The sequence below is a fragment of the Chelonoidis abingdonii genome, chromosome 6 (assembly GCF_003597395.2).
Source record: "Chelonoidis abingdonii isolate Lonesome George chromosome 6, CheloAbing_2.0, whole genome shotgun sequence".
Lineage (NCBI taxonomy): Eukaryota > Metazoa > Chordata > Testudines > Testudinidae > Chelonoidis > Chelonoidis abingdonii.
The window spans coordinates 136,983,584-137,001,277 of NC_133774.1; the positions used below are offsets into that span (position 1 = coordinate 136,983,584).

Here is a 17,694-nt window from a genome sequence, read left to right on the forward strand (position 1 = left end):
TTCAGTGGTTCTGCAAACTTTTGTACTTACTCTTCACATGAGCAACCGCTGAAGTGCGACCCCCCCCCTTATAATTAAAATACTTTTTTATATATTAACCTTATTATGCTGGAGGCAAGCAGTTGTGTGCAGCTCGCAACCCAATAATAACCTCATTGACGCCTTGGAAGGTCCCGAACCCTAGTTTTGACGAATCCCGGTTATTAATTTTAACACCTTGGTCCATTCACATCCGTTGTGCTATTTGTTGAGCATTTCAGTTTCGACAACATAGCTATCCCGATTCTGGTCTCTCTATCTCCTGCTCGTCGGGGCAGTCTTACGATAGCGTATACTAAGAACGAACCCACAGTACTCTCCGTTGGAGGACCCCATGGAGCCACGGTATTAGAAATAGTAATGCCATGGAGGTTAAGTCCATTTAATGGCTATTGCCAGGCATAGGGGTAAAGAATGGGTCCCTAGCCTCTGTTGTCAAGAGTGAGGATGGATAGGAGAGACATCACTTGGATCAATTACCTGTGTTCACTTCCCCTTGAACAACTTGCATTAGGCCATTGTTGGTAAACAGATTACTGTGCTGTGGAGGCCTTTTGTGTTGATGCCCAGATGCTGTTCTGTATGTGTGCTAACCTAAATACCCAAGTTGATGGAGACAATATGAGTCAAGGAGCCAGAGATAACCATAAACTAGAAAAATCTTCTGACGGTATGGGCTAAGGCGCTTTGGTCCAATTGAGGTGTTCAAAAATTGTGAATTTTTTTAAAGCGAATTTTAATTATGTTTCTTTAACCCTCAAAACACAGCATATAAGCCGCAAATATTTGTAAATGATGTAAGAAACGTTAACAGTGAAACGAAATGGCAGAGATGGCGTAATGACTTCTTTGTGTTCGGTCTTTGCAACGAGCAGTCTGAAGGAATGCCTAATGATTGTGAATGTAATGGGGAAGGGGGTAGTTTAGGAGATAAAATAAAAAAAAGGCAAGTTAATACACCACTTCCCAATGGCCTGATGAAATGATCCTAGGATACTAAGAGCTAAGTAGAGGAGATGTTAAGCCTCTAGCTAATTATCTTTGGAAAGTCATTGGAGACGGGGAATGGATTCCAGGAAGACTGGAAGAAGGGAATATGTGACCATTATGAAAGGGAACTAAAACAACCCAGGAAACTACAGACCAGTTAGTTGTAACGTTCTGTGCCAGGTAGAGATGCGCAAAGTAATTAAGGAAATCATCTGCCACACTGGATAGGTCGCAAAGTGATAGGGAATAGCCAGCATGGATTGTAAGAACACATCATGTCAAACCAATGCTTATGAATGTTTCTTTTGATGGATAACAAGTCTTGTGATAGGAAGAATGGTGGATGTGTCGATTCTAGACTTAAGTAAGGCATTTAACGGTCTTCGCATGATATTCTCATCGATTAAACTAGGGCAATACAATTTGAGTGTGCTACTTATAGGTGGGGCATAACTGGCTGGATAACCGTTACTCAAAGAGTAGTTATTAATGATTCTAATTTCGCCTGAAAGATATAAAGTTGGTGGTTCGCGGGTTGTTTTTCGGATGCTCTGTTTCAATATCTTCTTATCACAATTAGATATTGCACTCATCTAATGTTGTACGATACGCAAACTAGGAGGATTTGCACAGCCTTGCACGAGACAGAGTCCATAAATTTACAAATGATCTGGACAAAATTGGAGAATGGTCTGAGTTTAAAGAGAATGAAGTTTAACAAGCAAGCAAGGTGCGCACACTCATGCTCCAATCAGTTTCACACATACAGACTGGGAAGAGACGTTCTAAGAAGGAGTATGGCAATATAATTGTGGACCACAAGCTGAAAGTGTCACAGTGTGATGCTGTTGCAAAACAGAAGCTGTATTCTGGATGCATGAACAGTGTGCTGTAAACAAACACCGAGATCATTCTTCCGCGCTACTCTGCGCTGTAGCCTCAACTGGCTTGATATTGTGTCCGTTCTGGCACCGGCCATTTCAAAAATGTGGAGAAACCGGGATGTCCACGAGGAAGTCCCAAGAATGATGTAAATGTCTTCGAGAACTATGATCGAGAAAACTAAAGTAATGTTTATTTCGTTTGGAAAGAGAAGAGTGAGAACATGATGGACGATTGCAGTTTTTCAGGTATCTAAGTGTGTGTGATACAGCATGGCCAGAGGGCAGGTTGTTTTAGCAGGGCCTTATTCCTGCCAAGGAGGAGAGTATATTGTAGATTAACATAGAACACGTAGGCCCATTAAGCGGCCTACTTCACTTTAAGCACTGACTCCAGAGAGGAGCGACCTGACTCACATCATGGGTAATAAACCCCCTGCTTCAGTCAGACACGGGGTGTAGTTGAGGAAAAGTTGGATTGGAGCAATTGCAGAAGAGAGAGTTTGTCCGGTAGAGAAACAGAAGTTGTGAATGTAGTCTCGCGTGGATTGGGAAGCACACAAACGAAGAGTAGGAACCCTAGGTAAGGGCCAGGCGCTGTATTAAGAAGAAGCAGAAGCCTTCAACAAGCTGACGGTATAGGAGGACATAACCCAGTATAAAACCGTAGTCACTCTTACACAACCGCAGGCCCTGTTTGGGACCTGGAAGTAGAGGCGGGCCCAGGTCGCCTCCCTCTCACTTCCCCTCCTCCAAGGACACTAGGATATTTAATAGACTGTCCGAGGCAAGCAAGCCCCTGAACCTCCCCAGAGAACAGTAGTAAAGCGCGAGACCCAGAACGAGTCAGGTACGCAATATAGCCAGTGTCAATCAGAAGAGAGAGAAAACTGTGTCACCTAGCCTCTAATAATTAGAAACAAAAGCAAGGCTTAGAAACTAGCAGGGAGATTTAGGTTGACATTAGAAAATCCTAGCTGTCAGGGAGTTAAACCTGAATAAATTGCTTCATAGGGAGGTTGTGGAATCTCCATCTCTGGAGATATTTCAGAGTAGGTTAGATAAATGTCTATCAGGGATGGTCTAGACAGTATTTGGTCCTGCCATGAGGGCAGGGGACTGGACTCGATGACTTCTTGAGGTCCCTTCCAGTCCTAGAATCTATGAATCTATAAAGAACTGATACATAAGTAAACATAAGAAGAAAACCTGGTGATTTCCACTGTTCCTTGATGTAACCACTGAGCCTCAACTTCAGTCTTTGACAGCTGCTTGTTAGACCAGTGGTTTTCAAACTGCAGGTGGCAACCTTGTACTGGGTTGTGGCGGCTCTGGTGAGCGCCGCCGACTGGGATGTTAAAAGTCCCGTTGACGGTGCTGCCTGGCTAAGGCAGGCTAGTCCCTACCTTCTTCTGACACCGCACTGCACCCCGGAAGCGGCCAGCAGCAGGTCCGGCTCCTAGGTGTTAGGGGGCCACAGGGCTCCATTTGCTGCCCCCTCCCCGAGCACTGGCTCCACACTGGGGAGAGGGCAGTGCCTGTGGGCGAGAGCCACACAGAGCTGCTTGTGCACAGTCTAAAATCTGGACAAGCTGCTGGCCGCTTCTGGGGCGCAGTGCGGCGTCGGAATACATAGGGACTAGCCTGCCTTAGCAACCCTGCTGCACCGCTGACCGGAAGCCACCCGAGGTAAGCCCGTGCCCCAACCCTGCAGCTATTCCCTGTCCCAGCCCTGAGCCCCCCTAAACCTGGAGCCCCTTCCTGCACCCCAAACCCCTCATCCATGGCACCACCCCAGAGCCTGCACCTCCAGCCCAGAGTCCTGACCCCCTCCTACACCCAACCTCCTGCCCCACCCGAGCCCCCCCACCCCATCATCCCTGTCCCCACCCCGCAGCCCTCGCATCCAAAACCCTCTGCCCCAGCCCTGAGTCCCTCCCACACCCAAAACTCCTCATCCCAAGCTCCATTGGGTCGCAGGGCATCAATAATTTTCTTCAACTGGATCGCCAGAAAAAAAGTTTGAAAACCACTGTGTTAGACTCTATTGCTTCAAGCAGTATATAACTAGAATATTGGTTTTGATTGGTGAACTGTTGATTGTATATTGATGTGGTTCTGGTTGAATTATAAATTATAAATTGTTGATTAGTTAAGAATAAGCAAGTGTCCTAATTTTAAAAATTATTCAAGTTAAAAGTTGACCTGAAAAGAACCCAGCATTAAATCGATCCCGGCACTCAATAAAAAGGCGTTATGTTAGGTTCCAGTCTAATACTGGCTCTAACATTTATCCAACTGGCACCCTAGCTTATTAGATTTCAGCTTTAAAGTCTAACTGGCACCTCAGCAAATCTGTAAAACTGACCCCCTTTCATGACCACAACTCTTATGGTTCTCCTCTTCACCCTCAGTAGAAAGGCAGGCCGCACTGACATAAATTGCCTATTCATTGTAGAGATGATCCAATAACCAATTAATTCTATTTATTTCAGTGGGCATTGAATTTATTCCTGGGGGGATTCTGTGCCATTGCACAATGCAGAATTTGTGCAGAAATTCATGTTATGTGCGCAGAATTTCCATTTCCTCCCACAGAAATGGGCTACAGAGCTGCTGGCTGCCACTATGGAGCTGCAGGACCCACAGAGCCCAACTTGCAAATAGAAGACACTGCTGGGGGAGAGCAGGGGAGGGAGCTGGAGGGTGCCTGGCAGCTGCAGTATCCAGCATGCCGTGAAGGAAGGAGGGGGTGTGCAGGAAACTCTGTACAAGCCTGGGACCCAACATCACACTGCTTCTCCTTATGGATCCTGGGCTCTGGTGGGGAGCGGGTGTGAGTGTCTGGGCTGGGGGGGTAGGGATGAGGGTGTCTGGGCTGGGGTGGCTTGTGGCTGGGCTCTGGTAGGGAGGAGACATGAGTGTCTGGGCTGAGGGGGCCCACAGTTGGGCTCTGGGGGGCAGGGGTTTGGGTGTCTGGGCTGGGCGGGACACAGCTGGGCTCTGGTGGGCAGGGCGTGCAGGTGTCTGGGATGGGGGAACCTGCAGTTGGGCTCTAGGGGGACGGACTGTGGGTGTCTGGGCTGGGGAGGTGCAGCTGGGCTCTGGTGGGGAATGCAAGTGTCTGGGCGGGGGGACGTCCTGGAGCTGGGCCCTGGAATGCAGGGGGTTTGGGTGTCTGGGCTGAGGAGGACACAGCTAGGCTCTGGTGGGTAGGGGTGCAGGTGTCTGGGCTGAGGGGGCCTGCAGTTGGGCTCTGGGGAAGGGGGTGTGGGTGTCTGGCCCACCTGCTGGGCTCTGGTGGGGAGGGGGTGGAGAAATAGGAACTGGGTTGTCATAGGGGCTTCCCTAACACCCTACTCCTGGCAGATTTTTTTGTGTCTGTATTGTTACAGACAGAGTTGCTGATCAGTATTTTGAAATAAATACAAAATAATTGAAACTGGCGTGATTATATAGTGTTATTTTGACAAATAAAATAAGCAGAATTTTAAAATGTTGTGAGCAGAATTTTTAATAGTTTGGCACAGAATTCCCCCAGGAGTTTGAATTGGAGCTATATGCATTTGAATTGGCCTCCCAGACAGCTTTTAGAAAAAACATGAAATAGAAGATCTGGCATAAGCTGAAATGTCTGAGGAGGCATTTAACATTCCCTGGTTATCCATTCAGGCTCAGATCCGGCTTTTGGTTTTAGTGCGAAGCTGCCATCCGTGGCAGTGGAAGCTGAGCACTTGGAATGTTGGCAGGGAGAAACCCATCGCAACGTGGACTGGGTAGTGCGGGATAGGAAGGAAAACACTATGGAATCCTGAACTTCAATGTGAGAGAGAGATACTATTCGAATGCATTTCTAATTACTTCACACCTCTTTGTGATGTGGGAGAGCTGGATATCTGAACATTGTCACTGCTGAAACTCTCAGTAAAAAACAACCAGGCACAAACACACCACAACCAAGGGCATTGCCCCAAGCACTGTATCTCAACGGAACACCTTGCACCCCCATGTTAATCTTTATAAAACGATTGCGTGGTATCCAATGCAAGTTTGCCATGTTGGGTGTCTTCAGAAGGTTCACGATGCACTGAGCATTGTTACAGGGATGTTATAGTAATAGCTGTTACAGTACTGTTATAGGTTATAATTTCATGTATAACATTATGAGGCTGAAAATGTATCCTTATGGCTTAAAATAAACCCAGGCAAAAACTCTCCAAGAGCAGAGAGGCAGTTCACACCTCATCAAGGCAAGTATGGGACAAACCCAGCCCAGCCTCACAGGAACAAAGGATGCTGGCCTAGCCAGTAACAAAAGGATCTATTGGACTTTTGAGTGAATCACACCCCTTCTTTTGGGTAATGCTCACCTGACTCTTTGGGGGAAGGGGGCAAAGCCAAGAGGGAGGAAAGAACATGATAAAAGGGAGAAACGTTTGCTATGCTCGTGCTCTGGCTCTCTCTCTTCAACCTCCATCTACAGACATCACCACCAAGCGACTAAAAAGCTGACCAAAGGGGACACCCTGACTGAAGGGCGGGCAGCCAGCCAGCCAGCCTGTGGTGAGAAGCATGTAAGTTTGTAAGGGCATTGAAAGTGTTAAGCTCAGCTTAGAAAGCATTTTCCTTTTATTTTATTTGACAAAATCCAACTTGTTACGCTTTGACTTATAATCACTTAAAATCTCTTTATAGTTAATAAATCTGTTTGTTCGTTCTACCTGAAGCAGTGCGTTTGGTTTGAAGCATGTCAGAGACTCCCCTTGGGATAACAAACCTGGTACATATCAATTTCTTTGTTAAACTGACAAACTCATATAAGCTTGTAGCATCCAGTGGGCATAACTGGACATTGCAAGACGGAGGTTCCTAGGGTTGTGTCTGGGACTGGAGATATTGGCTGGTGTCATTCGGTTGCACAATCCATAGAGCAGCTTCCATGCCAGAGGTTGTGCATGACCAGCCCAGGAGTGGGGTTCTCACAGCAGAGCAGGGTCAGGCTGGCTCCCAGAGTCAAGGATTGAAGTGACCTAGCAGATCACTGGTCCAGATTACATCAGAGGGGAACATCACAACCTGCAACATTGGTTCTGTGTTTCGGGGGTGGTATTTGGCAGGACAAATGATGTTCATGGGTCTTTCTTTCACACCTCTCTTCTCCCCAGTCCTTCAGTCAATTTCAGCCAGACTGAAAAAAAATATTTTCGTTTCCACAGACCTGTAGTGCATGCAGCAATGCAGCTCTTATGTCTTGGTTGTGTGTGTAAAACACATAGAATCATAGACATGTTGGGCTGATGGGATCTCCAGACATCATCTAATCCCACCCTCTGTGCTGTGGCAGGACCTAGTAAAGCTAGACCATCCCTGTCCAAATTGTTTTTAAATGCTTCCAACGATGGGGACTTCATCACCTCCACTGGACGTTTGGTCCAAAGCTTAACTGCCCTTAGAATTACCAAATTTTTCCTAATAGCTAACCTAAAGCTCCATTTGCTGCAGATTAAGCCTGTTACTTCTTGTCCTATCTCCAGTGGACATGAAGAACAACTATCACAGTCTTCTTTATAACAGCCCTTAACATATTGGAAGATTATCAGGTCCCCCCTCAGTCTTCTTTTCTCAAGACTACATATACTTTTTTCAACCTTTCCTCGTATGCCAGGTTTTTAAAAACATTTTATCATTTTTGTTGCTCTCCTCTTGCTGGGGTCTCACCAGTGCTGAGTAGAGCAGGACAATTACTTCTACATCGCTGAGAACTCTGCTCATGCGCAGAGGCAGGGGCAGTAGTGTGTCAAGGCATCTGCTGCCTGTTGCATCCCCCTGCACCATCTTGTGGAAACTTTACTTTTGTTCCTTCCTGTTTTGTTTTTCCTCCTAAAATAAGTCATTTGTATTGAAAGTGCAGGATTGTTCACTGGATATGGAAAACCTTAATGAGTGTGTTATGTTAATTGCTCAAAGAAAACTCAACACATCAATTTGGAGACATGGACCAAATTAATTTCTGAAAGGGGTTTAGTTTAAGAAGCACAGGAATTGCCCAGGTAAATCCGGCCCAAGGCCCACCTAACCTAATATCTTGTCTCAGTTAGTCCCAGATATTTCAGAGAAAAGTGCCACCACCCTACATCACCACCTACACCCCCACCATGAAGGAGTCCTCCTAATCCCTAATGGTTAGAGTGTGGTTTAAACCCCGAAGCAGCAGGTTTACTATCTCTTCCAAAATATGTGTTAGCATTAACTCTTGTAACTTTGACTATTCTTGTTCTTCATATAAGCATCCAGCCCCTTTTGAATCTTGCTAAATTCTTGGCCTCAACATCTTCCTGACAGTGCATTCCACAGGCTAATTACGTGTTGTGTGAAAAAGTATTGCCTTTTATTGGATTTGAATTTGCCAAACCCTCTTTTAATTTTGTCGAATGTCCCCAGTAGTACCTTACTCCTCGAGTAGTTCCATTTGTTTCAGTGGGGCTCCTCGTGGAATACTGTGCAAATCAATGGGAATAAGCGGGGGACAGACTCAAGCCTTGTTTGTTTGCTTGGGTCAGATGCTGACCTCCCTTCTACTTGTATTAATCCAGAGTGATTCCACAGAGTAGCCGAGAGCAGGAACAATCCTCAAGAGTTGACCACACCACAAATGCATCTACAGCAGAGCATCCTTCTGCCACAGATTTTGAAATGTGTGCGGCCACATCTGTGTGGAAACACGGGGTTCTGAGCTCTGCACAGACATGGAGCTGATTTCCCCCCTCGCTTGTTTGCAAATGTAAATGTTCAATGTCTCACAACTGGATCATTAGTGCTTACTCAGGCGGAACCCCCACTGAACCCTATGGGCTTGAGTGTAATGAGGAGTGACTTTGTGGAAGAACAACACTTGTTAGCCCTGTTCAGTTAGAGGAGACCCTCTCACGGAGGCTCTTGCATGGTACTTTGTATTTTTTTCCCAACCAAGAGCATTAGCAAATTAGTGACACAGAGCGAGCCGGGAAACTTACAGTGGCATCTTCAGAACAGGAAGCGATTACAAAGTCATCAAAGGGGCTCCACTTGATGTCCAAGACATTTCCTCTGTGCCCGCACACCCTGGGGTAGTGAGGATCAAGCTTGCCTGTCTGAAAAGAACAGCAAGTCTCTGTTAGCTCAGAAAGGCTACATTTGGCCACAGAACAGCAGGAGGTCTCCATGCAGGCTGGCCCCACAAGACCTGAGCTAAGCTCTTTGGCACCTCACACAGCAAGATCCACAGTGCTCAGTTTACTGGAAATGGGTCCATGCTCACCCTTAAAGTCATGTCCTCCTTAGCTCAGGCCAGGCCTACACTACATACTTACTTCAGTAGAACTACTTCGCTCAGGGATGTGAAAAATCCACACCCCTGAGTGATGTAATTATACCAACCTTAACCCCCCGTGTAGACAGCGCTGTGTTGACGGGAGAGCTTTTCCTGCCGACATAGCTACCGCCTCTCACAGTGGTGGAGTTATTAAGCTGACGGGAGAACTTAGAGCATCTTCACTAGAAGCATTATAACGGCATAGCTGCGTCAGTACAGACCTGCTGTTCGTCTTTGCGTTGCCACACTCCTCCTGAGCACCTTCAGGAGAAAAGCCTTGTGATGACTGAGCCCTGCCAAGGAATAGGGCACCATCCTGAAGCCACTGACCACGCCCCAAATGGTAAGAATGAGCAAGGAGCAGCCCGATTCCTAGCTCTCGTCACAAGGGGGCTGTAATTGACTGGAATGGGTTTGACTGCAGACAAAGGGCATCAGGAAGACTCTACAGCTCAGTACCAACCCTTGCTAAAGGAAAACAGAAAAGTGAGTCCGTAGAGAACAGAAGAACCGCCCTACTGGGTCAGATCACTGGTCCATCTAGCCCAGTATCTTGTCTTCCTACAGTGGCCAGTGCCACAATCTTGAGAGCATGACTGAATGCACTCCTGTATGCACACCAGACACGCCCCTGTAAAAAGCTTTGTATAAAATAAGCCCGGAGGTATCATTTGAAAAAACCTGCGTCAATTATTGGATGGTAAATTTATGTAGCAACATTTATGTAAAGTTATGAATTCCCTCTGTATGATGATGTTAGCACATGTTCAAGCCCACACAGACCTGATTAGGTAAAAGCACAGGTCTATCCTAAACAAAGGAGTGTGTATTTACCTCAGTTTATATATAAGTAGTAAGCAGAGTCCTTGAGACAGCAAGAGGGGGAAGTGGCAGGATCCAAGGCAAATCTGCTTTTCATCATACACAGGGAAGAAGAAAGAGCAAGGAGCCCCCTTCACTCCCAGACTCCACATTACCTTCCTGACTTCTCAAATAAACTTGGCTTTGAGGGTAATCTTCCAGAGAATCCACTTCAAAGGTAAAAGTGAGGGGCAAGAACACCACAATGTATCCCCCTCTACCCCTCTCTCTCTTTCACCTAACATGACAAAAGAACCAGCCCTTGGACTTCGGGAGTGAGCCTGGCCTGAAAATTTGGTCAGTGATGATACTGGGAACCCGTGGTAAGGCTTTTTACCTTGAACCAAATCTAGTTTGGTAAGTTTTAGTAACTAGGAAGCATTTTATCTTTATTTCTCTTGTAACCTTTTCTGACTTTAATGCCTTATACTTGTATTCACTTAAGATCTAGTTCTTTGTAGTTAAATAAACTTGTTTTATTTTTTTTAATCTAAACTAATCCAGAGCTGTTTGGGTAACTCCAGTTAAAGTCGCAAACTCTGGCCCTCTAATATCTGAATTGTCCAGCAAAGGGCACGTTTTGGGGGAAATCAGGGACTAGGAGTGTGGTGGAGTCACCCTGCAAGTGGGTAACCAAGGCTGCTGGAAGCCAGAGTGTGGCTGGGGTGTTGCTGACAGGCTGCTCAGGTCAGAATTGCTGGACCAGGGACTGCAGCTCTACACTGAGACTCGGGGTGGCCTGCATGCTGTCTGGCAGTTTGTGCATCCCAGGTTGAGAACTACAGCAGCAAAGCATTGTGAGACATCCAAGGTTGCAGGGCAGGTGGTGACAACCCCTCGCTGGTCTATATTGCACCCTGGCATATGGCAGAGGGAACGAACAGAACAGGGCACTTATCATGTCATTCATCCCCAGTTGTCCAGTCCCAGTTTCTGGCAGTCAGAGGTTTTGGGACACCCAGAGCATGGTTTTGCATCCCAGATCATCTTGGCTAATAGCCATTGATGGACCTGTCCTCCATGAACTTATCTAGTTCTTTTCTGAACACAGCTATAGTTTTGGCCTTCACAACACCCCTGGCAATGAGTTCCACAGCTTGACTGTGCGTTGTGTGACCAAGTGCTTCCTTATATTTATTTTAAAACTGTCCAGGATGGGGGGGCCCGAGAGCAGCCCCCGCCCTGTGTCCCCGCCCCTTAGACTCCCCACCCTGGGCAGGTGGAGGGTCTACAGCTGCCCAACCAGCGCTTACCATGGCCCGGCTGCGGCTCTTCGGCGCCCAAGACCCCATCCCCTAGCCAGGCTGGAACCCGGAGCTGGGTCAGGGTAAAAGGCCAGCAGCCAGCCGTGGGGAGCCATCGATCCCCCACCTGCCCTGGACAGGGTGGGGACATGGGCAGGGGGCTGTTCTTGGGCCCCTCACCCCACCCCAGGCAGGTGGAGGGTGTGTGGCTCCCCAGAGCTGCCCTGGCTTCCTGGGCTGCTCTTATCTGGACTGGGCTCCAGCTTCCAGCCTGGCTGGTGGGTGGGGCGGGCCACGAGGGGAAGAGGAGGGGCAGGGGGCTGTGGCTGTGGCGAAAAGTGGACAATCTAGGCCCATCCACTTTCAAAAGTGGGAGGGTCATGGCCCCTTGGCCCCCTCTGTTCCGGCCCCTGCACAGGCGCTGTGATGTGCCGTCCAGGCACCATGAACCCTCGTGCAAAGCAAGCTGAATACAGGAATGTAGGACAGCTCTTAAGCGTGTGCTTAACTCTCCTGTAGTGAGATCTAAACAAACGTCAAATAATCCTCTGCTTTCTGCTGCCATGCTCCAGACCCTGATTCTGCAAACTCAGAAGCAGGAGTTTAGCTTTAAGAACATGAAGAGTCGTACTAAAATCTAAGCATGTGCTTCAGTGCTTTGGAGGATCAGGGGCCCATAGTGCTCTGCATGACCACGGAGTCTCCTCTATTCCTTAATCGGCAATTAGTTCAGAGGCTGACAGGCTCCTTGTCTGTGAACAAAAGCTAGAACCATGTAAATACAGAGCTATTTGCTCTCTCCCGTTCTACGACTGATGAGTATTTATTAGTGCTTTGCAGTTGCTCCCAGAGGCATGGAAGACACCCAGACGCCGTGGTGATGAGCATCAGGATAAAACGCTAGGATGGATGGATGGACGGACATGCAGACCCTTCCTGTGATAGGGGCTGTACCTCTACAAACATGTAACAGATGGTCCCTGTCCCGAAGAGCCTCTAGCCCTACCATGCATTTTGAAAAACAGGCAGCTGCAATAACTAAACCTTCCCATTGCCATCATGGATCCCTGCTGCTCCACCTTCCCACTCCAGTGTGGGCTATCAGGAAACGGGGAAGCCCATGCCCCCTGGGCCCAGCTGGCCTTGCTCACCTGATGGATGGGTATCACGAGGAAAGCCCCACCCCCTGCACACTCTGTCACAACAGCAATGAAGTGGGGGTTGACAGCGCAGAAGTGGTTGTCGTGCACACTGCAGGTGATGGGGACGCAGTCGTAGCACTTCTCCTTGCTAGCAGGCTTGCCGTACACATGGCGGAACTTGGAACTCCGGTACTGAGGGTGCCATGACATCTGCAGCAGTCAAAACACAGGACAGATGGTGAGGCAGGGACCATCCCCTTGCTATCGGACATTGGCGTGGGTTTGAAATTCAGCCCAACGCCTCCCATTGACTCATACCTGCTTACACCTGCAGTGCAATCAGCCTCAGTACACATCTGTCTCCAGAACACCGGGTCCTGAACTGCAGACAGTGAACGCACAACCCTGGAGCTATTTTCCTCTCCTCTATATTGTGACACCACCACCACCCCCGTTTCCCCTATCAGACCACTCATGGGTCCGTCTCCCTTTATCTTATCTCGCCCCACCCCCAGGCCCTTCTCCAGGTCACCAGCGTAGTCAGCCAAGCCCAGCCCTGCAGCACACCCGAAATCAAACTGCCAGCAGCTCAGCAGACACAGCACTGTGCTCTCCTGGAAAGAAGCCAAATCACTCCAGTACTCAACTGCAATGGGACTGGCCACCTGAGAGCCTTTGCAGTGGCCAAGAGATGTCAGGTATTGTGTTCCTCCTATAACACACACACACACACACACACACACACCCCACATGCACACACACATTCTAAACCGCTTGGTCCTGCTTTGAGCAGGGAGTTGGATTAGATGACTTCCTGAGGTCCCTTCCAACCATGATATTCTGTGATTAGGAGTGACTTGCCTGCTGCCTCTATCCCTGCTGCCAGCCATACATGAGGCCTGCAATGGGTGGATCTAAATGGCACCCAACCAGGCCACTGGATGTTCTCAGGTTGACCTCAGCATCACTCGGCACTACACAGCACATCTCTCCTGCTGTAATGCTGGGAAAGCAATTGTGACGGGTTGGGTCACAGAGACCTCCTTGGGACTGCCACCTGATGTGCCGAGACTACCTCTGAGCCCGTTTTCCCTGCCAGCCTGGGACTCCGGAACACTGCCTTGTTGAGCCAGACACGCTAGCCTGCTGCAAACACAGACTCAGGGTCTGAACCACATCCCCCAAAACCTGCAGATTTAACAGAAAATGGCTTAGAAAGTGCTCCTGTCTCTAGCACCCACATACCCAGTTCCCAATGAGTTCAAACCCCAAATCAATCAGTTTTACTCTATATGAAGCTTATACAGGGTAAACTCATAAATTGTCTGCCCTCTGTAACACGGATAGAGAGATATGCACAGCTGTTTGCTCCCCCGGGTATTAGTCACTAACTCTGGGTTCTGTAATAAGCAAAAAGTGATTTTATTAAATATAAAAAGTAGGATTTAAGTGGTTCTAAGTAATAACAGACAGAACAAAGCAAGTTACCAAGCAAAATAAAATAAAACATGCAAGTCTAAGCCTAATACAGTAGGAAACTGAATACCGATGAAATCTCACCCTCAGAGATGTTCCAATAAGCTTCTTTCACAGACTGGATTCCTTTCTAGTCTGGGCCAATCCTTTCCCCGATACAGTCCTTGTTCCAGCTCAGGTGGTAACTAGGGGATTTCTCATGATTCCACCCCACTTTGTTCTGTTCCACCCCCTTTCATAGCTTTGGCATAAGGCGGGAATCTTTTGTCTCTCTGGATCGCCATCCCTCCTTCTAAAGGGAAAAGCACCAGGTTTAAGATGGGTTCCAGTACCAGTGTCCTGTGAGACCCCAAGCCTTCACTATTCCCAGCCTGAGTCACAGGAAGGCTTGCAAGTAAACAGAGCCATCTAGAGTTAATTGTCCTGGCTAATGGGAGCCATCAAGATTCCAAACCACCATTAATGGCCCACACTTTGCATAACTACAGTAGAACTTCAGAGTTATATTTCATATTTCTAGTTTCAGATACAAGAATGATACATTCATACAAATAGGATGATCACACTCAGTAGATAATAAGCTTTGTAATGATACCTTACAAGAGACCTTTTGCATGAAGCATATTCCAGTTACATTATATTCACGCTCATTAGCATATTTTCATAAGATCATATGGAGTTCAATGGCACAGCAATGTCTCCCTCTCTCATTAGATTTCACTATATTGCCAAAGGGAATGTCCCTCCCTCTGATCCCAAGCACCTAGATCAGAGGCTGGGGAACCCTCCATTCACTGAGGCCTGGAAGTTGGGTTTTACCGCTAAAAGGGAAGAGAGAGATTAATAAACCCAATAGGAACAGAACCATTCATTCCTTTATCAGAGGGGTAGCCGTGCTAGTCTGGATCTGTAAAAGCAGCAAAGATTCATTCCTTTGAAAGGCCAGCAGCTATTTTGCACCCGTCTGTTAGAGGATTGCACGGTACTTTAAACAGTGACCAGGTAAGATGAATAAGAGTCCATAGCACATTGATATTGGCCCAATTCTGTGCATGGATAGTGAGACACCATGGGACTGACCTGTCCAATTGAAAATAGGCAATCAAGTAAATCTCAGGCAGTGAATACAACCCAAGAATGGTAACACCCAACCCTGCTCAAAGGCACTAGACACCCCCATGAAAGCTATTCTTCCCATGGAAGTGTGACAATAGTACAAACTATGTCCAGTGTGAAGATCCTCCTGCTGCACAAAAGCATTTTCTCATGCATGAGGGCCATAGGGTGAAAGTGGTACAAAACAAACACCACGTGAAAGTGGCACTCTAGCTTTCCTGCACAGGGTGTGTGCAATGCAATCAGCATAAGTGTAAATTCAGGTTGAATCCTGGCCCCCGGTAGTCCAGTGGAGTTCTGCCATTGGCTTCAGTAGGGCTGGTTTTTAAGGTGCATTCAGTTTTAAACCGCCAGAATGTTATTAGTAACCCAGGACCCAAGCCACCATCTCCTTGCTCCTGTTTGACACCAGCCCCCAGGACTTTCACCAGGAATAATCCCTCACTAGACAATATTCCACATAAATACCTGGCTAAGCAAACCCGTGTGCCAGGCTAGGCAGCAAGTCCCTCGGCCTCTCTCCCACCATATATCATGAACCAATGGTTGGAAATTGAAGCTAGACCAATTCAGACTGGAAATAAGTGTAAGCAGAGTCAGGATGAGCTGTACCCTGACATCTGGTGGTGAATTATGGGAAATGTGAAGTCTCAAATATTTGCATAGGCACGCCCAGCAAGGAGCCTGGGATAGTTATTTTGACATTTCCGGGATCCCCAATTTCTTCAATATTGGGGCAGGATAAATAAAGTGTTGCCACCTGATTATGTGAATGAGGAACTACGAGACTGCTTTATAACAGAAATGTCTCAATATAAATTAAGTGACACTTGCTAGACAAGGGACATGGGTTCCAAAACCCGGTGAATTGAGAGTGGTTGGGGACTGGTGTGTGTATCTGATGGTATGGGCCCCTTTTGAGGGCCTGGAACACCAATTGTACATCTTCCTCTCTCCACTGTTAAAGAGTAGAGCTAATTTTGGTTCCATTAGGAGCCTGTCTAGAGACTGCTGAGCTGAATTCACGTTGGACCAGTGGTGCACCAGCAGCAGGGCTCCCCTACTAAGAGCTGAAATCACTGAAAGAGCTGAACTGAGATCACTGAGTGCTGTGTTAACTAGTGGGGGAGTCTGAAGACCTATCGTTAAGCGGCTGGCGGAGTGGAGCAGTTGCAGCGTGTTGGAGCAGCCCATGGAACAGTGAGCAGAGTGAAGTGGTTTGCAGGGGCGGCTGGAGGAGCAGCACAGCTGGTGTAGTGGAGCTGGTCGTGGTGAAGGCTGCAACAGAACTTAATGAAGAGGCAGAGCAGTTGGCCCTGGCCCACGTAAGGTGCCCCTTAACACCCTGTGTGTGTGCCCCCCCCATTTCCACTCAGGCTGAGGGGGTAAAACTCTACAGATAAACTCCTGAATTCGGGGGTGGCACTGACCAGAGACTTTCGGGTTGTTGGACTTTGGGGTGATTAGACTTAAGACCCTAAGGGGAAAAGGACATTGCCAAACGTACTTGGAGGTGGGTTTTTGTTTATGGTCTGTGTTATAATCCTGTTTGTGGTGTTTCTCCAATGGGATGCCGCATTGATTCCTTCCTTTATTACAAAGATTTTGCTACACTCAGACTCCGTGCTTACAAGAGGGGAAGTATTGCCTCCTAGAGGCGCCCGGGGGGGGTGGTATGTAAGTGTCCCAGGTCACTGGGTGGGGGCTCGAGCCGGTTATGTCAGAGGGGCAGAAGGGTTACATAAGGAATATACTTCTGACAGTGAAGGTAATTAACCGCTGGAACAATCTACCAAGAGTCATGGGAGATTCTCTATCACTGGCAATGTTTAAATCAAGTCTGGCTATTTTTCCTAACAGCTCTGCTCTAGGAATTACTTGGGGGAAGGTCTCTGGCCTGTGTGCTACAGAGGTCAGACTAGATGATCACAGTAGTTCTTCTGGTCTTGGAATTGACTATCCCAGCCCTGGCTCCTTCACAGACTTTCCCAGTGGCCCGTCCCAGAAGCCCCCATCACAGGAAACCTGCTGCATCAGCACTAGCACTTTTACTCCTGCCACACAGCAACCAGCAGGAAAGTGCTTCTAAAGCTACAGTCGACTACAACAGGCCTTTCAGGAAGGTACCCAACGGCCAGGCTCTCCAGTGTCTTCAGAGCTGTCAACCCCTTTCACCTGCAGTGCCACATGACAGTGGGAGATGAATGTTGAGAGAGGAAGGTGTAACAGCACAGAAGTTCGCAGCCAACGTTTGAAGGGAGGTGTCTACAAATCTTCTGAAACCTCATCTGTGTGCTCAGTGCCACCTGGGGAGCCCTCCTCAGCCTCTAAGCTTCGTGACGCTCACTACTGACATGTCAAACAGCAGGCCAAGCACTCCAACAATCACACATGCTCATGTGCCCACAGCACATGTGATGGACAATAACAAGACAGACATATCTGTGACGGGTTGGGTCACAGAAACGCCCTGAAGACTGTCAGTAGATGTGCTGGGATACCACTGAGAACAAACCCCCCTGCCAGAGAAGGCTTCCCTCCACTCCCGTCTCACTGAGCTAGACACACCAGTTGGCTACAGCACAGACCAAGAG

At 47.9% G+C, this 17,694-nt stretch overlaps 1 protein-coding gene across 1 annotated transcript in view; it reads right to left on the bottom strand.

Moving 5' to 3' along the window:
* CORO2A (coronin 2A) overlaps positions 1-17,694 on the bottom strand; it is a 151,093-nt gene that overhangs the window by 72,223 nt on the left and 61,176 nt on the right. The window contains exons 2-3 of the mRNA XM_032782942.2: positions 12,518-12,718; positions 8,924-9,040 (exon numbers count right to left, since the gene is read on the bottom strand). Of these exons, the coding sequence (XP_032638833.1) occupies positions 8,924-9,040; positions 12,518-12,718 (318 nt within the window). The remainder of the gene's footprint in view (positions 1-8,923; positions 9,041-12,517; positions 12,719-17,694) is intronic.